We start from the raw sequence: 24,868 nt of genomic DNA, 5'->3' as shown, positions 1-24,868 counted from the left end.
ATCACTGCTTTTTTATATATATATATATATATATATATATATAAAAAAAAACCCGCAAGATTGTGCTAAAGTTGTAAGTGATATCAGCTTAAGAACAGATAACTAGAAGTCTGCTAGACATCGCCTTCTAAACTCATAAATCTACTTCAACATGACTCTTAGTTTTCTAGATAGTACCGATAATAAGATATACCACACTTTTTTTTGTTTGTTTAGGAAATCAGTTATTTTATTAAGGAGTGGTATCAGATTAATCTGCCACAACTGTATTTACTAAATTAATTCCTGAGGCTTCTCTATGTTGCCTAATGCTTTTCCAATGTCTATCTTTTGTTAATGCTCTTTGGTTTGAATTGAAACATTGGTTACTTGGTATTTAATAATCAACTTGAAAATTCAGGCTGCTTGAAAGAATATCACTTAATTATGAAAGTTCTTTGTAGAAAGAACAAAAGAACTACACTATCGTGAGTCTTGGCGCTTATAACCTGTATTTGTGTTACCAATCCCGATACTAGACAGTATATAAATGAGACTGTTCATTTCCTAAAGAGTTTACAGTCTTATTCTTTTTTTTTTCTTCTTTTCTTATTATAGTTTAAGAGCAAGTTATTGCGGTAATGGTTTTAAGAAAATTCACTAATAAAAATTGTGTTTAATTTAGAATCCTGTTCTGTGCCGATCTGTGTATCAGTTCTATGTGTATCAAAGCTGCAAACAAAAAGATGTTTAAGCAGAGAGGAAAGGAAATTGTTTTTTGCACGCAGCTGAACAGTGTTTTGTAGTGACTAAAAAAGAAAAGATACATTTGGCACTGCGTTTCCTTTGCAGGGTTGGGAGCAGTTGTGTGCTTAGGATACCATTTTATTTGTTTCTGGTTTTGGGTTTTTTTAAGCTCACCAAAGTCAACCTTGAGGCACAGAAAGTGGAACAGGAATTAAGGGATGAACTGTCAAAGAGTGTAAGTAAGGCAGTAAGTGATGCAGACAGACAAAAAATCATGGACCTAGAGAAGCGTGAGATGGAGCTCAAGATCGAAGTATCAAAGTAAGTGCTGAAGTAACAAATTTCAAATGCAGTATGTTCCAAAGCATGCAAAAATTTAGGCTATATAGGCTTATGTAATACACTACTTATGTATTACTAACAGATAATTTTTCAATGCCTCATTTTTTTGGCATTTATATATGCCAGATTTGGAATTGAAAATGAAGCATTTAATTCATGACTATTAAGAAAGTAATTTGCTTCATTTTGATTTGAACAAGGAATTAAGTGCCGGCCTGGGTAGGCATGGATAAGTGTGCGTAAGATACGTATTACTAGTATTTTTGAACTAATTAATTAAGGTTTATTTTGTTTCTGTGCCACAACCTCCCTTAAATGTATGAAAATCTCATAAAAGACATTGGAAAGCAATTCTTACTTTCAAAGAGTCATAGATATCTCAAAGATTAAACTGCAGTGGGGCTTTTTTTTGCCATTTACTTAAAAGAGATTAAATTTGTATGCATAAATTGAAAAACTGACCTTTTTAGGTATGTTGATATGGACATTTGTCTTTGAGTAAATAATGTAATCCTATTACATTCCTAAAACAGCAAAGTCTGTGGGGATGTTGCAGCGATTTTTGACACTGAAAATGAGTGAGTAGACTTGGGGAAGCAGAGAAAGGAATTGAGAATGAAACTTTTTGAGCATTTATGTCCTGAAGTGGGAGAAAAATAGGGGACAGACATGCTTCGTTCAGGTAAAAACCATGGCATTGAGTAGGTTACTGCTAGCAAACTTCTGTATAACTTACAGGAAAATGTCCTGTGAAAAAGCTGAGAGGCAATACAGAAGAATTTTCGTAACAAGGACTTTGAGTAGTAGAGAAGAGTATGCTGAAAAGAACAAAGTCTTCAAATGTTTTGATATGAGGAAACATACTAAGCATCTTTTCTTAGCATCTTCTATGTAGAAAAACTTAATACGTTATTCAGTGATTTCAAGTGACACAATACTCTTGTTTTCCCTGCAAGGTTAAGAGAACTGTCTGATGTAGCAAAAATGCAAGTTGAAGCTCTGGAGGCACGCCAGCAATACAGAGATAAAGAAGTGGAATCTCTTAGAATGCAAATTTTAGACTATCAGGTAAAATTCAACCTTTATTAACACTGCAGTTTGGATTTTTTCCCATAGTGAGAAGAAATGAAGTAATTTTACAGTGAATTAGGAAACTGCAAAAGCATTTCAGAAGGACCTCAGCAAGCTGGTCCTCGTAGTCGCCATACCCTTTCAAGTGTTCTATATTACATTAATTATTACCTTCTCCATTTTTTCCATTTCTAGCTGTACAGCTATTACAGATCCTGAGCTATTTTCCATGTTATTTAGGTAATATTTATTCCTATATGATTAATAGCTCATGGTCAATATTTAAATATAATATCAGGAAAGTTTGATCGTTTTTTACAAGACAAGCAATGACTTGTAAATCTTGAAGATTTGCAGTAGACTTATTATATTGCTTTATAATTCGCTGAAACAATTTCTTGGGATTTGTTTTCATGTTCTAGAATGGTTTGAATCCCTAAATACAACAGTGTTGTCAGCTTTTATGTTACCGTATTATCTAAGTTTAGGTATACATTTCTTCCTCATTTCCTGTTTTGGAAAGATACAGTTTTTAAGATCGGTATCTGAAAAGGTGTACTTCTAAAATGTGGCTGTAGGAACAATAGCGGAAAAATAAAAAGCTGGTTTTAGAGGCTAATTCTTGCTCTTACCTATGGAATAAAATACATGCAATATATAAAATATAAAAAAATAATAGCTTGTTTGTATTTACATATACACTGCATTAACATACTCAAAATGAAAAATAAATTTGTTCTATATATTTTGTTCTTAGGCACAGTCAGATGAAAAAGCAGTTATTGCAAAACTGCATCAACATATCATAGCCCTTCAAGGTAGTGAATCTGTTGCTGTAGGCAAATTGGAGACGCTTAAATTGAAACTACAGAAGATGGAGATCCATAATCTACGTTTGGAACAGAAGCTTGATGAGAGAGAGCAAGCCTTATATTTTGCCCGACTGGAAGGAAGAAATAGAGCCAAACATCTACAACAGACAGTTCAGTCTTTGCGGCGACAGTTTAGTGGTGCTCTGCCTTTAGCACAGCAAGAAAAATTCTCTAAAACAATGATTCAGCTACAGAATGACAAACTGAAGATCCTGGAAGAAGTTCAGCATGCCCAGCAGGACCGTCGGAATGCAGAAAACAGAGCATTAGAGATGGACTTAAAAATGAAAAGTTTAGAAGAATTAATAAGTGCATTGAAGGATACAAGAGGAGCTCAAAAGGTTTGCTATTTTACAACTTTGAATAACTTTTGTTCATCTGATCTGCATTTAAATTACATTTCAGTTCAGCTTGTTCCCTAAACATCTGTTTTAACGTAGAACTTAATGACTTCAAAACACACTTTGTTAGAATATAACAGCTATCATTTTTTGTTTTCCTGTTTTAAAAAAAGTAATACATCGTTAGTTATTTGCCCTGTAAAAGCACAGTCAGATTTACTAATTTATTTTTTGCCCAATTAAGTGGCATAGGAAGTAGAGGCTAACTATAACTTCAGTTATATTAAATGGAATTAAATTATGAATTGAATTGAATTATGAATGAAGTTAAATTAAACACAGAGTAGCATTCTGAAGTTCTGTTCCATGAGCTAGCATTGAAATCTTCACTACAAATCCATGTCTTTTCAAATAAATCCAGGGGCAATAATTTAGACAGCATGGTCAGAAATGTTATTATACTCATGTAATTCTACTTAATCATATTTTGCTATTGTAAACAACATTGCCTTGAAATTTGAATAAGGCTTTCTCGCTTCTCTTCCAGATCACTGTGTATTATATAATATGGTTATATCTGTCATGAGTAAAGATGTCTGTATTTTGCTTAATGGTTGTAGCGCTCTTGGCGTGTTTCAGTTTTAAGCCAGTTTTCAAATATTTTTCTAGAGCATTTTGACATAAATATGTCTGTTATTCTTAGTACCTGTGCATTTTTGAATACCTACAGTTTTTAATGGTTTTGAAAATCTTTTGCTGTTTTAGAAAAGTCAACCAAACTTCTTGCATGCTTTTTTTGTTCAGTCTGGACAGATGCATAGGGTATAGCTTAGTTAGGTCATCTGAAATTTATTTGCAATGCACTTCTGTCAGTGTAGGGGAAACCTGTGGCCTCTCCAATTGTCTGCTGCACTTTTCAGTCATTCCTCTTGCAGTTTCATACTCTTGCCATGCCTCCTCGCGCAAGAGAAGTGAAGAGGCTTAAAAAGGCAGAACCTCTTTCTTCCTGTTGGTTGGATAAGCGCCATACTGCCTCAAAGTCGAAGAGTGTAGCTGCATCTAGTTGGCCTGTGGACTTGGTAAATATAATAGTGTATCATTCATTATTAGGTAATTGAATGGCATATGAAGATGGAGGAACTCCATCTGCAAGAACTTAAACTCAATCGAGAGCTAGTCAAGCAAAAGGAAGAGGTGAAGTATTTGCGTAATATAATTTCTGAATATGAACGTACAATCAATAATCTGGAAGAAGAAATTGTACAGCAGAACAAGGTACGTATTTCTGCATGCTATTAGAAAACCAGTCTATGCCTATTCCTTATTTCACTAAGTGATTTTACAAAGGAAGATTCTTTGTAGTAAGTTTTTAACATAGAGGTTTGTATCTTGGTTCCATAATTCTTTTTAATAGCACATTTGAGTGTTTTACATTTTGTTATCTCTCTTTTTTCTGCTTAAGTTGGTTATAAAATTCCCATTGCCTTCAATGAATAAAATACCTTTATCAAACATTTGTTACAGTTTCATGAAGAAAGGCAAATGGCTTGGGACCAGAGGGAAGTAGAACTGCAGCGCCAATTAGACCTGTATGATCATCAACAAAATGAAATACTCAGTACAGCTCTAAAGGTACAGGCACTGAATTAACTAAAAATAGACTCATAAGCACATTTCCCGGAGCTGTCAGATTACATGAATATGAATCTTTCTGTGCAGTTAGAAGAGGCTACAGGATCAGTTCCAGACCCTAGTTTGCCACTCCCACAACAACTTGAGTTGGCTTTGAGAAAGATTCGGGAGCATATTCGAACAATCCTGGAAACTAGGGCAACCTGCAAATCACTGGAGGAGGTAATTAAATGTATAAATTATCATATAAAGGGACAAAGTTTGTATTTCTATGCCCTTTAATTTTTTTTTATATAATAAATACCCTTTTCTAAATGTCACTTAAATGTGTCCAATTCCTTAGAAGTATTTAACACAGAGAAAATGTAAATAATATAATCACACTATGACTAAAATGAAATATTTTTTCCATTGGAACAAATTAACGGAGAAAATTTTTGAATATTTTAGAACGTTCATTTAGTAGGGTAAGATGCTCTTGCTGTACAAACTTCAGTTGACTATAGCTAGTTAATTTAGCAAGTGTTACATTAAATTTAACAAGTAGCATAGCAAAATCCTTTTATCTTGGGTTGCTAAATTAAAATTCTGTTACAGAAGATACTTTGTGGGTCTTAAGAAATTTGAAAAACACCAGCTTCTTAATTTGGTAGCACAAAATGAGTTGCATAAGTGTCTTGTGCCAAGCAAATAATACATAAAGACACGGTAATGATATTCTGGGACTTTTTTAATCTAATAGTAATCCCATACAGCCAGAACTGAGTGCAAAACATTTTGTGTTTCTAAGTCCATTAAGACAAATCTTTCTGGCACATTTTCTAAAAAGTAAGATCTTTCTGAAGTGTTTGAATTCTGGAAATGCAACAATTGCCTTTCGTTGTAGAAATTAAAAGAAAAGGAAACTGCTCTGTGGAAAGCTGAACAAAATGTTTTATCAAGAGACAAAGTTATAAATGAACTAAGACTTCGATTACCTGCAACATCAGAAAGAGAGAAAATAATGGCTGAATTAGGCAAACAAGAAGATCATCCAGAGTACCATCATGCCATGAAAATTGCTCATCAAGCCATTGAAAATATGCAAGCAAGATTAAATCAAAAGGAGGAAGTGTTAAGAAAATACCAACGTTTGCTTGCTAAAGCAAGAGAGGTAGTTAAACTTCTTGCACAAAATTTCTTCCATTTTTAAGTTGTTTTAGTTGATTCTTTGTTTATCTAATTGCCAGTAAAATCTTTAAAACTTTCTGACCTCAGAGGTAACAGAACAGAGACAATTAGTAATTTTTTATGTAGAAAGTTCATGTAGAATTTTTTAACTTCTTACAATAGGAGGCTTGCTTAGTCAAGAGGTTATGTATATGATGTCTGTCTAGGAATTAAATTAGTGTGACAGGAAGAAAATTAAAATTCTGCTGTGAGAAGTGGTCTCAGTATATTGTATATTTATATGGGATTTTCCAGTACTTGCAACAAAGGTATCTGGACTGCATCTTCTAGTGAATTTGGAAGGTACAGGAAAGGCATGCATTTATGGCAAATACGCCTCTTAAAGCATATTGTAAATTAAAGCATATTTTAAAGCATAAACAGTGAATCTAAGCATACTTTATATTCTTTATTCTTTATCCCCTTAAAGCATATTTTAAAGCATAAACCTTGTGTCTAAGAGGTACTTCAAGACTAAACATGCATCAGTTTTAGTGTGTTTGGATCAGGAGCACATTTCCAAAGCAGACTTCCTATGATCTTCACTTAGTGTGCTTTGGTTAACATGTGTAGCTATTTCTTCTGGGAGAAATCAAGTTTTTTGGTTTGGAACTAAACCAGAAGATGCAGTCTAAAAATGAGCCTACTGTGCTCTGTCTGCTAGCAGATATTCAATCCACAGGATCACACTATAGTCCAAAGTAAATAGACCTGAAAAGTACATAGTATGGATATCACTATCCATATTGATAGTCATAGTTGGTGAGGACCAACACCAACTGTTTTGCTCTCCAGCTCCTGTCCTGTTGCACCATACTACTTGCTACATAGCTTAAAACTGCAATAGTAGATTTTTTTCCAGTAGTGTTAAAAAGGGGGGAAAAAAATCATTGGTTATAACAAGAAGAAAAGAATTTTAAAAACTGACAGAGGAAAATTTGGGGAGCAATGCTGAGCAATGAGTGAGCAATCAACATGAAGTTACTGTAGTTTCATGACTTTCTGGAATAGTATGCATCAGTAGAGTTATATTTTTATTTTGAACTAACAGGAACAAGAGGAAATAGCAAAGAAGCATGAGGAAGACCTTAGAGTTCTACACCAGAAGTTACATTTGCATACTGACGATTCCCTTAATAAATTCAAACAGACTGCTTTGGTGAGTTATGTGTATTTGTGGGATAAGTGAAGTTGTTCCCAAATTTTTAAAATTGTTGCTCAAAAGAACAGCTTTGCAGTCAAAAGTAAGTAATAAATGATGACAGGAAAAATAAATGGGTCGTCGATACAGAATTATTGTATTGTTCTTGAGAGAATTCGAGTCGTAAAAAGTCGAAAAAGTCGTAGAAGTCGAGTGTAAAAAACCAAAGTTACCACCTCAGTATATATGAGCATTTTTCATATCATCCTAATTTATGGAGACTTCTGGGAGACAGGTATATTTTGTTTTCTGTTCTTTTCATTCAATCTGTGGTTATGTTGAACTAACCCATTTCAATACAAATTTTCTCTTGACACTTTATGATAAGGTGAAGCCTGTATTTAACTGGTTATTCTGTGGATCATTTGATGCACAAAACTCTTTTCAAACCAGTGTGACTGCTTTCTCTGTGGACTAAGAATCACATCTCAGTAAATAAACATGTAAGATATTAATGCTTGGTTATATTCAGGACTGAGTTTAAAATGCATCACTAATGCTTACCTTTGATTTAAAGCTTAAAATGTTTATCACATGCATTTGTTCTGTTTTACAGGAGTTAGTGAAAAAGACTTCTTTATCACTTTCCAACAGCAAACATTTTCTCCGCTTAGCTGAAATGGAGCAAACTGTAGCAGAACAGGATAGTTCTCTTGCTTCACTTGTTGGAAAATTAAAGAAAACATCATCTGATTTGGAGAAACAAAAACAGATTACTTTAATGAAAATCAAACAGTTTGAGACTATCAGAGCCCAGTAAGTTTTTAGACTGTTAACAGTCACAAATACATTGGATCAAGTCAATTATGTATTGCTGCTACAGGACTGGTCTATCAAATTGAACATGTTTTTGCTGAATTTAAGATTTGGCTGAAAAAACTAACTCAAGAGATTTACTATGGTTGGTAATTGTAAATTATTTTTAATCTGTAGCCCTTCATCGGGGTTAATATTGAAGAACTGTGTCTTGGAAAGATGCCTTTCAGTTGTTAGCTTTGGGCCATTCAGTGAAAAAGAAAGTATTCAAGGAGTCTTGGTATGAGAGTTGTCTTTAAGTTACTGTGATACTTGCTGGTTTGTGTTTTGGGTTTTTTTTTCCCCGATACATCCATTCAGGCTTGCTGCCTAACACGTTTAAACTCACAAAAATTTAACCCCTGTTTAAAAGGATGATGCTTTCTTTACCTGTTAGGGCCAGGAATTAGAATGAACAATGCTCTAATCTCATTTTGCTGATCTTCTTGAGTATTTTTCTTATTAAATGGAGGCCTTCTTTGTTGAGTCAGTCTTTTTTTGCTATTTCCAAATCTATGTGTCATTTGCTTTAACAATAATAAAAAAGATAACATCATGCCCTTTGTTATTTATTTGGAATTTGCTAACTTAATTATTGCAGTGTACCCTATTAATGCTTATTTTTTATTAGGCTTCAGGAAAAGCACACAGTTGATGTGGAACAACTAAAAGATGAAGCAAATGAATTGAGGAACGTGTTATCTCAGATGGAGAAGCAATTAGCAAATGTAAAAGCTGAACTAGAGGTCCAAAAAGAAGCAAATAATAGAGCACCCACAGCAACACTGAAAAACCTGGTGGAACAGCTGAAGAGCCAGTTAGCCATAAAAGAGAAGCAGCAGAAAGTTAGTCAACAAAAATTAATCCCTATGTCACATAGATGTTTAATGTTGCTTAATGCTTGAAGAATTCTATGTATAGTACAGCAGGAGGTAGAATATAATTGCATAATATAACATAGTAAAATATAATTGCCTTTTCTTGTTTTGTAGTGTTCATATTAGCAGCTTCTTCACTTAAAAGAACTTGAATTTATTATTTTCAGGCTTTGAGTAAAGCACTTCTGGAACTCCGAGCAGAAATGACTGCTAATGCTGAACAGCAGATTATTTCTGCTGCATCACAAAAAGAGGCATATATGAATGTCCAGGAGATTGTTGACAGACAAACAAAGGGGCTTATGGTGAGTACTGGGTAATATCATTGTATTGCATTGTTGTATTGCTGATAATCCTGATTTTGGGGGTTTGCTGCTTTGTTTGTTTGTTTTCTTCTAGACACAGATAGAGGAATTAAATAATCAGATTACAAAACTTACAGATAACCTTAAAATAAGTAAAACCAGGGAAAGTTCTTTGTCTGATGAAAGGGATGAGTTGAACCAAGAACTTCAGAGGAAACAAAAAGCATTTGCTAAAATGTTGAGAGAAAAAAATGGAGTGGAAAAAGAAAATGAAGAACTGAAGAAACGGATTAGGAGGCTAAGCAGTAGCATTCAGGTAGAAGTGATTTTTAAAAATATATTCGATCTTGGTCAAGTTTCTGCATAGATGTGCTGGTTTAGGGGAGGAAGATTAAGTACTTTTGGCAGGCATTGAGACTTATACTTGATTTAAAAATTTATGTTTGCTTATCAGCTGGGTTACATGTGAGCTATTGGCTTTTGCTGTTGGAAGCATGCCTGAAATGAAAGGAAGAGACTGAAAAATACTTGCTCCTTGAAATATGTTTGAAAGAGTCTGAGGAGTTGAATTACCACTTTCAAAGCTTTTTTGAAAAATGGAATTTTGTGATCTTCCTGGCTGTCCTTATTTCCCCTTTCAGAAGAAAAGTAAAGGATTTATAGTAGAATTGTCAAATTATTTTTTTTAATTCAGCTACTTGCTGCTGATTATTCAGTTTAGAATGCAAAGTTACACTCCAATACTTTAATAATTTAAAGATAATTTTAAAAAGATCATTCAGGTTGTAAACTAATTCTACCAATTGGAATTAAAGTCCTTATTTTTTGAGTGGAGAAAAATACTTAGGTAGTGGTCATTAAACTTTAAGTTTGTAAAAGTTCGTAATTTTTCAGAGCAAAGCTGATGAGCAAAATCTGATCGATGCACTTCAGAAAAAAATCAAAAAGTTGGAAAGTGAACTTGAGAAGAAGTGTGAAGAAACAGAAAAAAAAGGTGTAAGAGAAGACAAGGTATGTGATATTTAGATCATGGCTTTGAAAGACACCATCAGCCTAGGTCTATGCAGTTCAACTCTCCCTATTGCCTCTAAAAAAAACCAACCAACCAACCAAACTTGATCAGAAGAAAAGCAGTTTCATGACTCTAACTTCTTCATGTTTCCCATGGTCTTTGTTACTGCTCTTGTTGCTTAGTACTGGTATATTAATGTTTTACTGCCCTTTTTGTAGAATTAAAGATCCATTACAAATCTTAGAAAACTAAGATTTTATAGGTAGCAGTGAAATTGATTACGTAAGTGCTGTCAAATGTGCATTTGCGAAATCAATGCAATGATAAAAACATGAAGTACTTAGGAGCAAAGGTGTGAATCCTAAAAGGGATGATGTCTGTATAAGTGATTATTCTTCACAATAGTGAGTGATCTCCACATACAAGAGGTTCTGAGTGATTGGAGATGTGTTCATTTTACCAGTTGTTTGGTTTTTTGCTTGTTATTTTACTACTTCAGTAACTGATTAGTGGCTTGTCATAGTAATCATAAAGTATACTGGAATATTATAGCATGCTTGTATAATGACATTCAGACTATTTATTATATTAAATATTATTCTAGGACTGCACTTAGGCTTCCAATTAATTTGAGACTTTTTAAATACCTGTTGCTTAGTGTCTAGAGATATTTTTCTCAAACTTGGCATGTTTTTTCCTTTTTCCAAGATTTTGCTTTCTGTCTGTCCCTTAGTAGCAGTAACTGTTTAGAATGAAGACAGAAAAGAAAGTACAGGGGCTAACTGGAGAAGGAAAAAGTCCAATTAAAAAAACCAAAGATTGTTTACAGGAATATTGACTGTGATTTTTCAGTAGCCATTTGTGATGACATAGGCATAGGTTTTAACTGATGTATAATTTATAGTTACTGAATTATAACTTTAAGTAGAGATTCCATTTCTCATAGGAAAAAATAAACTAAAATGACCAATTGTACAGCTGTGCAGCAGGGGGATATAAACTCCTGGTGAGCTGCAGAAGACAGATCTGCTGTAAACTGGCATAGAAAAACACTTCTTTTTCTTTAACCTGTCTTCTTTACTAACGTGTAATTCAAAGTAAAAGGATACATTGCACTAGCACCTCTAAATTTCATAAAATGTGTCACTCCTTTTTTGTAAAATGAATATTAAAAGCTAAGGAAGAATTTGGTAGTAGCATTAAACTGCATCAGCTTTATACACCAGTCACTACAGCATACTTAAGGTATCCAGCTGGGCCTGCTATTTACCTTATGGTAAATAAGGTAAATAATACATGCCTGCTATGGCTTCATGTTTTAAATTGATAAATGAAGAATATATCATTCTTGGTTTTCTAACTTGTTTGCTTATTTTGCTTTAAGAAAAAAATTGAAAAAGAAATACATAATTTGTTTATGTGCTTCACAGGCCTCCAAAGAGGAAATAATTAGAAGGGAAGAAGGTAAAAAATGGCATATCAGAATGGAAGGATTGCGGAACAAACTAAGGGAAAAGGAAAAAGGAGTAGATGCTTTAGCCAAACAGTTGAATACACTGAAGGAAATTTATACCAAGTGAGTTGGTTTAATAGATTCAGCTGCAAAATGATGACCTAAGGGAAATCCAAATATGTTTGCCATGTAATAATTGTTTTGTTTATAAGATTGATGTCTAGAATTTGACATTGCTATTGAGATTAAAAGGATTAGTTAATTTTCAAGCAGCAGGCTACTACTCTAGTATCCTTTCCCATGTAGAAGCCAACAACCTTTATTGCAAGAAACTGTCTCTGAATAAAACTAATTTAAGTCCTCTATTATGCTTCTTGTATATAGCATTCTGTTATTCCCATGAAACAAATAACAGCTTTAGGAAGACAGGCTGTTTCTCACACTGCGTTATTTAATCAGATTGCTGGGATTGGATACTGTGCTACTGTTATATGTAGTGCTACTGCAGTGCTCACGGTTCTAGAATAATGAGATGGAAGCCTTTTAAAAAAAACCACATGCGCAAACCCTCTGCAAATGTTACATTTATTTCAGTACAGTAACGGTGGGGTTTTACTGATAAAAGATGCAGAAGAGAAAGGAAACTCTGATGGTGATTGTAGCTGTTGTTAGATTGTGCTTTGAAACTGCTTCAAAATGGCATTTATTCTTTGCAAGACTTGCATGAATTTCACATAAAACACAGGCAAGACCAGCAAGTGGTTTATGACATGCATGATACTGACTTAATGTTCATTGTTTTTTCCAGGTTTAGTTTTTGGGTTTGGGGGGGGAGGGTGGGGTTGGTAAAGCTGTACTGTCTATAAGGTAACCTTATTAAACAGAAAAGGGGGTGTGGTTCAGTGAGCAAATAAATTGCAAATGTGGATTCTTTAAGACAGAAAATATTTTCTCCTAAAGAAAGCAAGTTAGCAAATAAAGTTTTAAATGTAAATTTACTGGATGTTGCAGGACTGAAAAAGAGAAAATTGCTCTACAGAAGAAACTGAAAACTACTGGTGTCACTGTTGACCGTGTTACTGGAGTAAGAGCCTCAGAGACTGTAAAAGAACTGGAAGAACTAAGAAAACGGAATCTAGATTTAGAAAATGAAGTTGCTCACATGAGGTGAGAGGCATTTTAAAAGAATCTATAAAAACTAAAAAATCTAAATGAGAAAAAAATCTGTGGAAAGAGATAGATAGTCTCTGTTAGACCAACTGATTCAATGAGGAAAAAAACATGGGAATTTCAAAAATCCTTCTCTGAGTCTGTGACGAGCAAACTTAAAGCTACTTGGGAGCAATTGTGCATGTTCAGAGAATATGCAGCATTGGTTCATTATTCTAAAAAGCTAAATAATATGAAAAACATCTGGCTCCTATTGTGTAAAATTATAATTACAATTTAGGGTTGGTGAAAGTTACTGGAACTGCTAAGTTGCAGTTAGGGAGTGTATTCTTAATCAGTGTATCCACTATCACAGTGGATAGTGTACTTGAGTAATAGAAGCTGTACACATCACAAAAGAGCAGATTCCTTCTGCCAAAGTAAGTAGTTTCGATTCATGGGGATTAGTTGAAATAGTGTATATGGCTAACACTGATTAAGCATAACTACCTCAGTAATACTAGAAAATCCAGTCTAGTAATCCAGAAGTTCATGGGTTTTTTACCTTAAGGGATGCTTTTCTGCATTAATAACCATTTGTTTGTTTTGGCTTGATTCATTTTTTGATGTAGAACACAGCAAGCAATCCCACGAGATTCTGTTGTAGAAGAATTACATTTCAAAAATCAATACCTCCAGGAAAAGCTTCATGCATTGCAGAGACAATGTTCGAGAGAGACACATTCTAAACCCTCGGTAAGTTAATGATGTAACCATATTACCTAGAGGAATTGCACCTACTTAACAAAAATATTTGTTATCCATTTGGTATTCTGTGTCATTTAGCTGGTTTTATTTCAAATTATAGTATTCTAGAACAGGATATGAAATACTCAGCTTTTAGTGTTTTTAAAAACCACAACAAAACCAACCCCAAAAAACCCCCCAAAACCAAAACTTATACTTTCAGTGTTCTACAGGTAGAAGCTGAAATATTCAGCATCCTAGCATATGTGGAGAAATAAGGAATATGTATTTTTAAATATGTGAGTCTGCAACTGAGAGACTACTTTCATATTCCATATTGATTGAAAAATTGGGATACACAGAGGTTGGGGAAATACTGAGCTGCATTTCAGTTACATTAGGTGTTTTTGTTGTGTTTTGATTTTTACAAGGTTCATATATTGCAAATATTGCATTATTGGGTTATCTTAATCTTTCAAGAAATAGATTTAACAATACATTCTAGGCTTCTTTATTTCCTGTTTTGTTTTACTGTCTTCTGCTTTTCTTTCATGCTTCATTCTATCTTCAACTTGAATCAGAGTACATGTGACCAAACTGAACTGACCAACTCTGTTCCTATCAGTATCAGTAAACAAAAGTATTTGAATTCCCTTCAAAAGAAATCTATTTCAATTAGGGATGAAATCAAACATCAGACTAATCATAGCATTACTGATGGCAATGAAATAGATGAGGAAGCACACGTGCAAACATGCATCATGCATAATGAAGGCCATGAGGCTACTGTGAATGCAAGCACAGAAGTGTCTCCTGAACAGCATCCTGAAGATAGTGAGAAATGCAAGGACACAGATATTTCTAGGGAAGGATTGAAAAACAAAAATATAGCTGAAGCTGATGAAGAGAACTGCAGTGAAAAAGAAGAAAATATAACCCAACCTGAAAATGGAAAATTTAATGAGGAATTTGAAGAAGAGGAGAGGAAGCAAGAAATACTCAAGCAATCAAATGTTGATGAAGAAGAAAGTGTAGAAGAGCCTTATACTGACAGAATGAGCTGCAATCAGTCTGATTCAGGGGAACCTTCTAATCAAGCTAATGATTATGAAGCAGAAAAAATAAATGTGAATAATGAAATGAATCAACACACTGCAGAGGATAAACATGAAACTTACCAAAGTGGTACAGACGGGGTTGAAACAACCCCAGAATTTTGTGAAATGCCCGAGGTTTGATGCTGTAGCAGTCCTCTATCATTTCTTCTGTATAAATGATGTAGAAATAGAATAACTTGATCTTGATAATGCAGTGGTTTCCTATGCATGGTCTGCAGGTATATTGAAGTAGTCACCAAGTGGTCCATAAAGCAAACCTTATACTTTCATGATAGGCATGCATGTCAACTCACAAGTAAGCTATGGTCAGTTCTAAAATTTCGATCCAGAAAGTTTACAAAATCACAATGATACATGCAGCTAGTTGATGACCTTCATTCCTTAAGAGACTTCTGATGTGTTATTACTTACACTAAGAAAAAAATACGCTTTATTGAAGCAAATACTTTATTTCTATCATTATTAGTGATGAATTAATGGATCATATGGTTAATTCCATAATTACATAAGTAAAAACTGCTGATTATTATATCATCAAAAGGTTTTACTCTTTACTAGTCAGGCATAATAATTTACCATATACTTACGATTGGAGTTGGCAATATAAGGCATGCAAAGCACTCTTTATGTAATAGAAATTACTAGCCTCCATGGATAAAGACTTAAGATTGTAGGAACTAACAGACTAAGAACTAGAGTTATACACTACTTTTCCTGACTTGCTCTGTAATCTGACTTCAGTGAAATTCCTGATGCCATATGTACTATTTAATAAACATATCAGAATATGTCCTTAACATTACATGCTGTTCCCAGGTACAGTGTCACAGCTTACTACACTCAGTAGCTTTTTTGTCTTTTAGACTTTGAGATTTATTTCTACCCAATAGTTTGAGAGTTAATTTTCGTTTGACAAAATTTTTACTGGTTCATACTGATCTGTAAACTTCCCTTAAAGGTTAAGCAAGTTTAGAAAATGTCAGAGAAGGAGTTAAAGTCAGAGCAGGTTAGATCAAAACTGGTGATACAACTGTCATCTGTTTTATTTCTGTGAAAAATACTAATTCGCTGTTGCTCTTTATCAGCTACAACTGATAGAATGAGTAGTGCATTACCACTTAATAATAATTTTTTTTCCCTCCGTTTTCTCAAGACATCAGGAATAGGATCGGGCAATCAATATCGAAGAGAACAAGAGGTTTTAAAGGAAAATTTAACATTGTCATCTGAAAACGTTGAGCTAAGATTCCAGCTAGAGCAGGCCAATAAAGATTTGCCAAGACTAAAGGTATCATCTTTTTACCTGTAGTCCCCTTTACCCTGACACAGGTTAGGGGATTGCTGAAGAAGAAATGAATATCTTTTCTGTACATACTGTAAGTTTTTCATGTTTTTATGGAAGATGAGAAAGTCAAATGGCTGGTAGAAATGATGAAAAATGTCATTGCGATCGGAAATTGCTTTCTCTTTACATTTTTCAAAGTAAACCAACTGTAATTTTGTTACTGTTCACCTCAATTTGAAATCTAAATAAGTTGTTTATTACTTTGGTTTTTTAGGACCAAGTAGGTGACTTAAAAGAAATGTGTGAACTTCTCAAAAAAGAGAAAGCAAATGTTGAACGAAAGCTGGGCAGCATTAGAGGGGTGAGTATTGTAATAGCATTTTTCATCATAATTAAATGAAACCAAAATACCGAAAAAGCAATATTTTATTGAAGCTAAATTATGAATTATATGAAAACTGAAAATTATATTCATGTATTTATGTAAATGCATAATCGTTACAGCTTTATGATTTAAAAGATAGGATTTTGATTTGATGCAGATGCTAGAAAGTGTAAGTTATTATTAGTGAAGTTTTTTTTTGTTGTACTATGCAAAATGACACAGTTAAATTTTACCCTAGCTACTGTCAGCTACTTTAATAGAGCAATATTTCAGAAGTTACAGGAAAAAAAGGCTTCAGCAGTGCCCAGTATCTCTCTTGCCACTAACTTGTCAAACTATTTGTGTGACCTTTTAAAGGAAGCTGATTTAATAAAAGCTCTTAAGTGCCTTCGTAGCTCTTTCAGTATACAAGGAGAATGGGTTGTACTTCTTGGTACCTGGAAAAGATTGTGTATTTCCCATTCTTTTACTTGTACCTTGCATGGACTGCTTGTGTATCTGCCTCTCTCTTATGCAGTGGTAGTTTTTGGGTAAGGAAATTCAGTTTATAAAACTGTTTCATGCAAAGGTTCTGAGGAGGCAGCAAATTCTGAATCTTCCTCCCTTTTCAGGCACCAAGATCTGACAGAGGTTTTTCTTTAACTCTGCTGTGTACCAACACAAACCTCCTAATCCCTCCAGTTATTTTAGAGAAGAAAGAATAAGTCATTTTTACTTCCAAAGCTTGGTCGCTATATAGGTTTCTATAGGGCTCCAGGGAGTAAAATCTTCCGCGTTTTCCACTGTACTGTGCTCCTTACCTCTGTAGAAAGAAAAGGAGGTACTTCCTGGGCGCAGAACTAGAAACAACAGCATCTTTAAACTATTACTGGCTGAGGAAAACAGTCACTACAAAAATGATGAGAAAACAAATGCATTTGAACACCCTTTAACATCTTTTCTACCTCATAAATGAACGTAGCGAAAGAAGAAAAATGGAGAAATTACAAGCTTTTCTCCCCATATTTATTTATTTATTTATCACTCTGCAAGAATATATGCCTTGGGAAGGGGAGAAGATTTACTCATGCTTTAAGATGCAGTTCTTCTGTCACTTTAATCCAGCAGAAGTATGGTTGCTAAAAAAGGGCCCCCTTTTCCTCCCTCAAGCTCCCAGCCATTCTTTTTTTTTTTTTTTCCCCCCTCAGACAGTATTAGGATTCAAGCAATTGCACGGTCTATTGGATCAGGTAATTGCTCTACAAGAAAAGCTAAAACAAAAAAAGTAGTACTTTGATTTATTTTCCTAATGTTTCAGTTTAGTTCATAAAGTACAGCAGATTTTGAGACTAACTGCAGCTTTCCTGGGTAACACAGAAAATGAAGGAGCTGATATGGTGACTTTGGGGTGAATATATCATTTTGGGGAGCTAAGTATGCAAGAACTTTGGTGTTCAAGTCACACCAAAATATAACATCTTTTTTGTAAATATAAATTGCAATGGGAAAATAAGCGAAAAAGTAAGATTTGGAGTATCTCAGAATGTTAAGATGAATGGTTTATTTCCTTTTACTTTTTTTTCTTCCCTCTCTATAGGCTGGTAGAAGTGGAAAGACAGTCCCAGAATTGGAAAAAACAATTGGTTTGATGAAAAAGGTTGTAGAGAGAGTCCAAAGAGAAAATGAAGAGCTGAAAAAAGCTCCTGCTGTGGTTTCTAATGAGAAATTACTTGGTCTTGAACGGGAAAATGAGAGGCTAAAGGTACTGATCTATCTCCAATAACTATATTTAGATAGCAGTTTATATGCAAGTTAGTAGGAAAATGGAGCAGCAAGCCTGTTGTTGACATTGATTGGCACGAAAGTGTTTTAAAAATACCAGCTATGAAACGTGTAGAACACAAAAGCAAAACTTCATTTTAGCATAACTTACTGCATGATTTGTGTAAAGGTACTCTGTTTCTTAAGGACATGTTTAAATATGTGATGAAATGTTATGTTCACTGTGCTAGGTAGCTGCAACTATGCTGTATTTTAAAAATGGAAATCTGAAATTTTCTACTAAGCAATGTATATGTGTTTTAACAAACTGTTTGATATTTAGTCTGAAATGGAAAAAATGAAACTTCATCTGGGGGGCCAGCTGAGTGTGCATTATGAATCTAAAACCAAAGGAATGGAAAAAGTCATTACTGAAAACGAGAGGCTGCGTAAAGAACTGAAAAAGGTATGATGGTTGTAATGCATCCCTTTATTTCCATTAGTTACTGTAGTTACTGGTTGTGGCCAGTATCTTTCTTTTTTTTTCTTTTTTTTAAATGGTTGATGTGGAATGGACCCTTTTCTAAGCACTGATACTGCTATGACAGAATTTTTAATTATATGTGGAGAGGAGACAGCCCAAGACGGAATTTGGAAGTTGTAGTGCTAGTGATCTTGGATGCACTGTTTTCCTCTAAATCAGCACTGACCCTATCTCACCATCATTTTAGATAATCCTGTGCTTCATGTGAGGTTAAGTATTCCATAAACCTGTGTTTTTATTGAACAATAGGAAGCTGACAGTGGAGAGAAGCTACGAATAGCGAAGAATAACTTGGAGATATTAAATAAGAAGTTAACTGTACAGCTGGAGGAAACCATTAAGAGGCTAAATTTGGCTGAGAGCCAATTTGACAGAGCTGACAGCAAAAGCTGGAAGTCCGTTGTTGTAACAAGGTAGGAATTGAGAATGAAGTAAGGAAGATGAACACAAGTGTTAATTCCTTTTTAAATATTAGCAAACAAATTAGACTTTCATTTTCACAATTTTTCTTTCCTCTTTTGAAGATAGTTTTATATTATCCGTATTTTATTTTCTCATTCTATATTAGTATGTAGAATCAGTATATAGGTCTCTGATACGAATCCGGAAGAGATCTAGTACCCTTAAGTACTGGCTTTGTTAGCTGCTTCTATACAGAAGCCAGTTACTTACCTCCCTTCTTCAGATCAGCTGTAGACTTCTGGATAATTCTGGTAAAGGAAGTATTTTGTGTTCCTTGCTGCTTAAATGTATTGTATTTGTGCTTTGTGGAATAATGTCAGCATTTTTGCTGAACTTAGAAAGTATTTCAATACCTTACCATGTGGATAACAATCTGAAACAAAAACTGGAAGCCAGCAACCTGCATTTTCCAGCTTGGCTGCATTTGAATCTACATCTAACCATGTGAATGTGCAGAGGTTGTATTAGAAAACCCACTGGGATTTCTATACTCCTTGGGACATGTAGGCATACCTAAAGATCCTTCATGTGTGTTCTGAAGGCCCTGAAAGCTAACTGCAGTCAGCCAGTTGATTCTGTTATCTGTAGAAGAAGGGAAAAAAACTTGGAGACTAGCACTGGATTATCTTTTCCAATATATAAAATGAAGTGTGGGAATCGCCATTTCCTAGATTTTTAGATAAAACTCAGGCTTTGAAATCAGCATCAAAAATCAATTTTGGTTTGGTAATAATAGTAAATGTCTACAACTCTTTACCAATAAGTTATCTGAAGGTTACCTGTCAGTTGTTTTAAAATTCAGGTATCACTTGCATCACTCAATGTGGAACAAACTAAAGAAAACAGTTCTATGACACCGATTTCTGCTTTGCAACTTGGGCACACATTTTTAATTTATCTGTACTTCTGCAGTTAGTTCAGATGCTTTTTCTGTAACAACCTACTTATACAGATCTTAACTCTACAGCCTGAACAACTTTAATTGCATTCATTTCTTTGCTAGAAGCAAGCTGGTTAGTTCTGTGTTTTGTGGTTTGCTTACAGAAATGATTTTGGCCAACGGTCACCCCAAAACCATTGCCAGTCCAAAAAGCATTACTATTACACCCATTTTCAATAAAGAGCTATGCACAAAGATGCTAGTTATATGTCACACTAGCGTGTTTAATAATGAACAGATTGATATAGAATATGAAGTTTGATGTAAGGTACATTCACATGAAACATGCCTGTGATTCATCAAAGTGGACGAGGAAGGAGAATTTTACCCCTCTTGAGGCAAGAGTTTTTAATTGGAAATCATCTCTTGTACTGCCGTATCTCAGAAAAAGACAAGAAAATGAAGCAATGCTTATGCTATTAAGAGAAATAAACAGACTGTGTTCTGCATAAAGATGGAAGAGAGCAAATTTTTGGGAAGAAATACTTAGTCCTGGACTCCTGGATGACCTCAGAATGAAATAAGATGACGTGTTGCAAAAGTACTTTTTAATAGTTGTAAACAGAGGTGGAGGGTATCTACAAAAACAACCTCTGACTGCAACCTTATTAGGGCAGAAAATCAGCTGGACAGGAGAGAGACTTGTCTGATTCCATCTTAGGTCAGGTCACTGTTGATCAGCCTATCTGCTGATGTCCAAGATTTTACCCACTTCCCAGTCTTGCACTCCCACAGGACCCCTTGGGGGAGTTCTGGTGCTTCTCTGACATACTGCTGAGCTGTTTCACTTCACTGAGACTTCAGAAAGCCGTTCCTTTTTTTTAACCTTCCCCCTAACCATGTAGTGAGGTAAAATGTCTTTATGCAAGGTCAGATGACAGCCATATTTAGCATAAGGAAGGAGGGCAAAACTGGCTGCCAGCCACAGGAGGAGGAGGACAGGAACATGCAGTGAAGATGGTAGGCCCTTAACACCTGGCATATCAGCTCAGTAGTTTGAATATAGTTTTTTCTTTCAGTTCTTTACCTCTTTGAAAAACATTTCTACTTAATTCTATTTAGTTGCTATAGATAGGTAGTTGTATATAGATAGATATAAAATATATGGTTTTGCTTAATTGTACTTGCCTATTTCAACTGGTGTGAATAATAACTTTTATTTGCATTTACTTTAACATGATTTTAAAGTAAGTGAATAACATTAAGACATTACTAACCTAGAGGAGCTCATTGAGGCACTTTAACATGCAGTCCACGTCACCAGCGCATCTTCCAAAGCATGTACGTGGTAATAGAAAGTATTTAGTAGGTCAGACAAAGGTGTCATCCAAGTGATCCTTTGGAAGGCTCTTTGGCAGATAGCAAGATGTTGGAGGTTGTATTGCTATCTGAAAACCCACTTCAGATGGGAGATTGGATTACATGACCTCCAGAGATACCTTCCAACCAATATTTCAGTGGTTCTAACAAAAACCTTTTTGTAGCCTTGTATGGCTCAAAGCAAAATGGAATCCTTCTCAGACTGCTGTTACTCAAGAGTAAACATAATTTCTTGTAGAACATTTTTGCCCTTGGAGTCTTCATCTTCTGTATCTGTATTAGCCCTTTTCTAAGCACATTAATTTATTTTCCATAAATTATTAAATCATAAGAAAAATACTTTCAAAGGTATGACACTGAAGTAAGACATGACCAATGTGCACACTGCATCAGTAACAGACGTGCATGTTTCTAGCAGAAGGTAGTTTGGGGTTTATGTGCAATACCATAAAAAGCTTCCAGTCCCTCTTCAATAAAGTGGAGATACAAAGTAAGATCCATGAAGGTGTAACATTTGGAAAAGCCTTTATTCTAAGGTTAAAAGTGTATTTTTCATTATGCTTCTTCCAGCTCAATAAATAATACCAGTGATTATTTCAAGGCCAATGCCCCAAACACATTTTAGGGTGTATTTTATGGCATTTAATCTCCTAAAGATATTTTAATCTCTGTTTCTGCAAAAATATTAGCTTTTGCTCTTATCTTTTTCTAAATAAAACTACTACCAGGATGCACAAAACCAAGATGAAGGAAATGGAAATGGATATTGCTAGAAAAACCCAAAGCATTACTGACCTTAAACAGCTGCTTCAGGAAGCAACAGAACGTGAACACAATGCTGATAAAAACTTACAAGATCTAAAAGAACAAGTGAGTAAAATTTAGCCAGATGACTCTGAGAACAGATTGCTTAATATTAATTGATTTCTTTCTAATGTCCATACTGGCAGAGTACATTTTTTTTCTCTAAGCCATGCTTTTATAGGTTTTTTTCAGTCCTAGTTGCCGTAATTGTACATCTACATATTAATGAGGTTTACCACATATTATCAATATATATTCTTGACTTGCAGTCTTAGGGGAAAATTAATTTTTTTCTACTGTATTCTTCTGTAGGGTTTTGTATTATAGTTTCATTGATCACATGAAAGCCTGTAGGTACAGATGCTTCAAATGGTCTTAAAATCTTTCTAGCTTGTTCTGCAGAGTGAGTTTGCTGCAGGGACTTCCCTCTTCCTTCCAGGTCTTTTTTGGGGGATTGACTTTGCCATCCTAAAGGGGATCTTCATGCCTATTTCCACTATGGCCTCTTACATGCAGTCCCTAATAAGTCTTACAAATATTATTTCACACATGGAAGAGTTGATGAATTTTAAACTCGGGTACCTTTGAAACGATGTGTCAAATTTTGGCCTTTAAGTACTCCAGAGATGTAGCCCTAGGACTATCCACCTAGATTAGCTTCCACCTTCTAATTTATTAATACGTGCATGGTTTTCTTCCCCCGACATCTTGTACAGGCCATTCTCAGAGTAAGGTAGCGAATACACAACTTTCAATATAGGAAGTCATATATGTTATGTAAGCAAGTAAATGTGTTCAGTAAATAGAACTTGGAATTGAGTCCTATAAAACCATTATTTTGTTAGTTTTTGCTTGTTTTCCCTTTTCTAAAGTCAGCATTATTAACATGAAGTGTATACCAGCAGCAAAATTAACACAGAGATAAAATTCTTTCATTATGTGATATTACTCTGGAGCAACACACACTTTCCAGTTTCTTTCATGTCTCAAATACTGATGAAGGGATGTGGTCAAGGTTAACTACATTTCAAAGAAACAGACTGATTGTGAAAAAACCCAAATCCTTACCATTTTAGGTGGTAATAGAACAAAAGCCTATCGCTAACAGTAGCCTTATAAGAGTTCATAAATTGTCACTGCACTCAAAACTGTATATAGTCTTATATTTTAAAACACTGATTTTTTGCTCCCGCATCTTCTACTGAAAGGCACTTCTAGAGGCTAACTCCCTCTCTGGTCGGGGACCTATTCTGACTTACGACTGCAGGTCGTTTCTAGTCGACATGCACTCGTTTGGGTTTTCAGTGCAAAATCACAGGGTTTTCGTATCACGTTTAAAAAGGAACTTGGACACCTAAGTATGCAAATAAGCATGTCAGTACTATTTTAAAGCACTTACATGATTTAGGCATATCACTTCCTTAAGCATATGTATACATGATGCTAACATAGCTATGTGTCTAACTTTCTTTGTAAATCTAACCTTTGAAGACTTTTTTCTTCACCCTTCATGAAATATGTAGCAATGATCTATACTAACTTTAAAAAGGCTGTAGATAATTAGCTTTGTGGAAACTGTCAGTAGATGAACACTTAGGGTTTTTTTCTCTGTGATAACCTAGTACTTGGTTACATCCTTAGTATTATTTTCATTCATTTTTTAATCCTGTATCAAAGAGAACTCCATCTGAACTGCATTATCCATGGATACTGTTTTCAAGAGCAAAACTTTCTTAATTTTTCTTTTAAGATTGAGCTTCTCAAACACCTTCCTGAAGGTGCAAGGACAGAGCAAAGCCTCATCAGGGAGCTTCAGCTTTTAAGGTAATGTACTTTTAAATAACTAAATAAATACCTCAGCCAATATACCTAAAATAAGAATGATCAGGAAATGGCCATTGCGATTTTTAGTTACATCTTTTATATTCTAAAATATTTTTGTAATTTTTAAAAATTATTCTAAAATTGTTTTATATTCCAGATTAATTAATAATCGATTAAAGAAAGAAAAAGCAGAACTAGCCCACCAGGTGGAAGATTATAAGCACCACGTACACACATATACAAGTGAAGGTCCTGCAGCCGGTAATAATTTTCAATACCTAAAATAAAGATCTTCCTGTATTTGGGGCCTAAAGCTATTTTTACTTAATATGTGTGTGCAAAATGATCATAAGTCTACAGAATTATTTGAATTATATTAATGCCAGAGTAGTGTAAACTGGAGCAGACTAAGGTCTTGGATTTTTGAGGACTTATACAAGTTTTTTATAGGGAAGTGTTAGTAAAAATAGCCATAATTAATTATCTTGAACAAGAGGCTGTAATCTTTGTAAGATTTCCTTTTCCAAGAAGATGTGTAGTTCATGCCACCATCTGCTTTATAAACCTCAAAAGACCGCTTGTAAGACGTCAGGCATTCATTGAAACCCTCTTGCCTACCCCTTTTGCCTTGGGTTCCAAGCTGCCAGAGAACGAGCGTCTATTTGCAGATACGAGCTCTGTGAATGACTTAAGACCTAGCAGGCATCAGTCCC

The 24,868-nt window shown here is 34.6% G+C and overlaps 1 protein-coding gene across 1 annotated transcript in view; it reads left to right on the top strand.

Annotated features, from left to right (window-relative positions):
* Window positions 1-24,868, top strand: part of CEP290 (centrosomal protein 290) — a 56,683-nt gene that overhangs the window by 30,240 nt on the left and 1,575 nt on the right. The window contains 24 exon segments of the mRNA XM_076334143.1: window positions 896-1,047; window positions 2,025-2,136; window positions 2,897-3,352; window positions 4,463-4,627; window positions 4,877-4,984; window positions 5,072-5,206; window positions 5,871-6,137; window positions 7,245-7,352; window positions 7,951-8,150; window positions 8,821-9,034; window positions 9,235-9,372; window positions 9,467-9,688; window positions 10,267-10,383; window positions 11,815-11,960; window positions 12,849-13,004; window positions 13,619-13,742; window positions 16,005-16,139; window positions 16,411-16,497; window positions 18,098-18,262; window positions 18,605-18,727; window positions 19,055-19,218; window positions 22,256-22,397; window positions 24,082-24,155; window positions 24,313-24,416. Coding sequence (XP_076190258.1) covers window positions 896-1,047; window positions 2,025-2,136; window positions 2,897-3,352; window positions 4,463-4,627; window positions 4,877-4,984; window positions 5,072-5,206; window positions 5,871-6,137; window positions 7,245-7,352; window positions 7,951-8,150; window positions 8,821-9,034; window positions 9,235-9,372; window positions 9,467-9,688; window positions 10,267-10,383; window positions 11,815-11,960; window positions 12,849-13,004; window positions 13,619-13,742; window positions 16,005-16,139; window positions 16,411-16,497; window positions 18,098-18,262; window positions 18,605-18,727; window positions 19,055-19,218; window positions 22,256-22,397; window positions 24,082-24,155; window positions 24,313-24,416 — 3,814 coding nt within the window.

Source organism: Aptenodytes patagonicus, chromosome 1 (genome assembly GCF_965638725.1).
Source record: "Aptenodytes patagonicus chromosome 1, bAptPat1.pri.cur, whole genome shotgun sequence".
NCBI classification, from domain to species: Eukaryota; Metazoa; Chordata; class Aves; order Sphenisciformes; family Spheniscidae; genus Aptenodytes; species Aptenodytes patagonicus.
Note: the sequence above shows the minus strand (reverse complement) of the source record. Positions and strands in the feature narration are given on the sequence as shown.